Source organism: Orycteropus afer, unplaced genomic scaffold (genome assembly GCF_000298275.1).
Source record: "Orycteropus afer afer isolate SDZICR_OR568_19922 unplaced genomic scaffold, OryAfe1.0 scaffold00415, whole genome shotgun sequence".
NCBI classification, from domain to species: Eukaryota; Metazoa; Chordata; class Mammalia; order Tubulidentata; family Orycteropodidae; genus Orycteropus; species Orycteropus afer.
Genome location: NW_006922002.1, coordinates 722,783 through 725,524, shown reverse-complemented (window position 1 = coordinate 725,524; position 2,742 = coordinate 722,783). Strand labels below are relative to the sequence as shown.

The window sequence follows — 2,742 nt, the reverse complement described above, 5'->3', positions numbered from 1 at the left end:
ATTTCTCAAGCTTAAAAAAACTGAAGAAACAATTCAAGCCTTGAGTTGCAATAATGATTCTATGGGCAAACTCCTGAACATCACAGGAAGCACCCAAAGAAGATGGAGCAAAAATAACTGGTGGACATTCAACCGTTTTAGGAGGTAGCATACGATCAAGAGCCAATGGTACTGAAAGAAGTCCACACTGGAGTGAAGAAACTGGCAACAAACAAGACTTCAGAAATTTACAGAATACCCTTTGAGATATTCCAACAAACAGATGCAACACTTGAAAAGCTCACTCATCTATGTCAGCAAATTTGGAAGTCAGCTACCTGGCCAATTGACTGAAAGAGATATCTATCTGTGCCCATTCCAAAATAAGGTGATCCAACAGAATGCAAAAATCATCAAACAATATCATTAGTATCACATGCACGTAACATGTTGCTGAAGATAACTCGAAAATGGTTGCACCAGTACATAGACAAGAAACTGTCAGAAATTCAAGATGTGTTCAGAAAAGAACTTGGAATGAGGGATATCACTACTGATAACAGATGGATCTTCACTGAAAGCACAGAATACCGAAGATGTTTACTTGTGTTTTGTTGACAATGCAAAGCCATTCAACTGTGCAGATCATAATAAATTATGGAAAACACTGCAAAGAATGGGAACTCCGAAACACTTAGTTGTGGTCATGAGGAACCTGCACATAGAACAAGATGCAGTCATTTAAACAGAACAAGGTGATACTGCATGGTTTAAAATCAGAAAAGGTGTGCATCAGCATTTTATCTTTTCACCATACTTATTCAATCTGTATGCTAAGAAAATAATCCAAGAATCTGGACTCTATGAAGAAGAATGTGGCATTATGATTGGAGGAGGACTCATTAACAACTTGCAACATGCAGATGGTACAACCTTGCTTGCTGAAAGGAAAGGGGACTTGAATCACTTACTGATGAAGATCAAAGGCTACAGCCTTCAGTATGGACTACATCTTAACATAAAGAAAACAAAAATTCGCACAAGTGGACCAACAAATCATGTTAAATGAAGAAAAGACTGTAGTTCTCAGGATTTCATTTTACTTGGATCCACCATCAACACCTACTGAAGCAGCAGTCAAAGAATCAAATGACGTATTGCATTGGGAAAATCTGCAAAAGACCTCCTTAAAGTGTTAAAAAGCAGCATCACTTTAAAGTGGACCTGACCTAAGCCATGGTATTTTCAATTGCCTCATATGCATATGAAAGCTAGGCAATGAATAAGGAAGACCAAAGAAAAACTGGTATCTCTGAATTATATAGTCTTGGTGATGAATAATGAATACCATGGAATGCCAAAAGAATGAATAAATCTATCTTAGAAAAAGCACACTGAGAATGCTCCTTAGAAGAGAGGATGTCAAGACTTCGTCTCACATACTTTGGACATGTTATCAGGTGGGACCAATCCCTGGAGAAGGACATCATGCTTGGTAAAGTAGAAGGTCAACAACAAAGAGAAGGACCCTCCGCAAGATGGACTGACAGAGTGACTGCAATAAGAGACTCAAACATGGCAATGATTGTGAGGACAGTGCAGGTCCAGGCAGTGTTTCATCCTTTTGTACATAAAGTCTTTATGAGTTGGAACTGACCAGAGGGAACCTGACAACAAAAATAACAAGTGGCATTCAGAAGCCCTGGTGGCACAATGATTAAAGCACTCAGATGCGAACTCAAAGGATGAGACTTAGAACCCACAAGCCGCTCCTTGGGAGAAAGATGTGGCAGTCTGCTTTTGTAAAGATTTACAGCCTTGGAAACCCTACAGGGCAGTTGTACTCTTCCTATAGGGTTGCTATGAGTGGGAATGAACTCAACAACATTAGGGTTTTTTTTATATGTGTAAGTCACTGTTGAAGTGCTATGCATGCACTAGTTCATTTAATCCTTACCACACCCAATGAGGTAAGCATTTTAAAGCTATATTTTAAAGACAACCACAGTAAGGCACAGAGAGGTCACACTGTGTTTCAATGGTGGCCATGCCTGCAAGACAGATTAACACATGGGGTTGCAAGTTCAACAACTGTACAAACCACATTCCCTAGTAAACTAAACTTCCTAGTGAGTAGTAACCCATTAAACTTGCTCTACAATTGTTTTAGAATCCTTGGGTGTGGCAAACAATTAATGCCCTCAGCTGCTAACTCAAAAGTTGTGGGGTCTGAATCCACCAGTGGTGACTCAGAAGAAAGGCCTACAGATCACCTTCTGAAAAATCTATGGTTGAAGATCCTATGGAGCACAGCTCTACTCTGACACACATGGGGATGCCATGAGTCGGAGCTGACTCAACAGCACCTTTAAAAAAAAAAAAAAACACTTGTTTCAGAAACCAAAGTGTCAAAGGAATAGTCAGTATTTCAACTTCCAAGAGTTACCATAAATGAAATAGAAAGTGGACACAAGAAAACTCCCATAGGATGACACTAGGGGGCCAAGGCCCATCATTTTCCAGCCAGACTTAAGATAGGATTCTGGACTATAGCTAGGAAATGGTGAAACTAAGAATAAAAGAAGACTCTGGTCACCAGAAGCTTTTTAACTTAGTAGCAGAACTCTGAGGAGCTCTGGTAGAGTGACTGCTAACCAGAAGGGTGGCAGTTCAACCCACCAGCCACTCCTCGGAAGGAAGGTTGGGCAATCTACTTCCGTAGTGACACTGCCTTGGAAACCCAAGGAGGGGTCGCTATGAGTC

The 2,742-nt window shown here is 40.4% G+C and overlaps 1 protein-coding gene across 1 annotated transcript in view; it reads right to left on the bottom strand.

Annotated features, from left to right (window-relative positions):
- Positions 1–2,742, bottom strand: part of ARHGAP10 (Rho GTPase activating protein 10) — a 483,946-nt gene that overhangs the window by 361,329 nt on the left and 119,875 nt on the right. Inside the window, exon 5 of the mRNA XM_007953807.1 lies at positions 2,079–2,105. Within this exon, the coding sequence (XP_007951998.1) occupies positions 2,079–2,105 (27 nt within the window). The remainder of the gene's footprint in view (positions 1–2,078; positions 2,106–2,742) is intronic.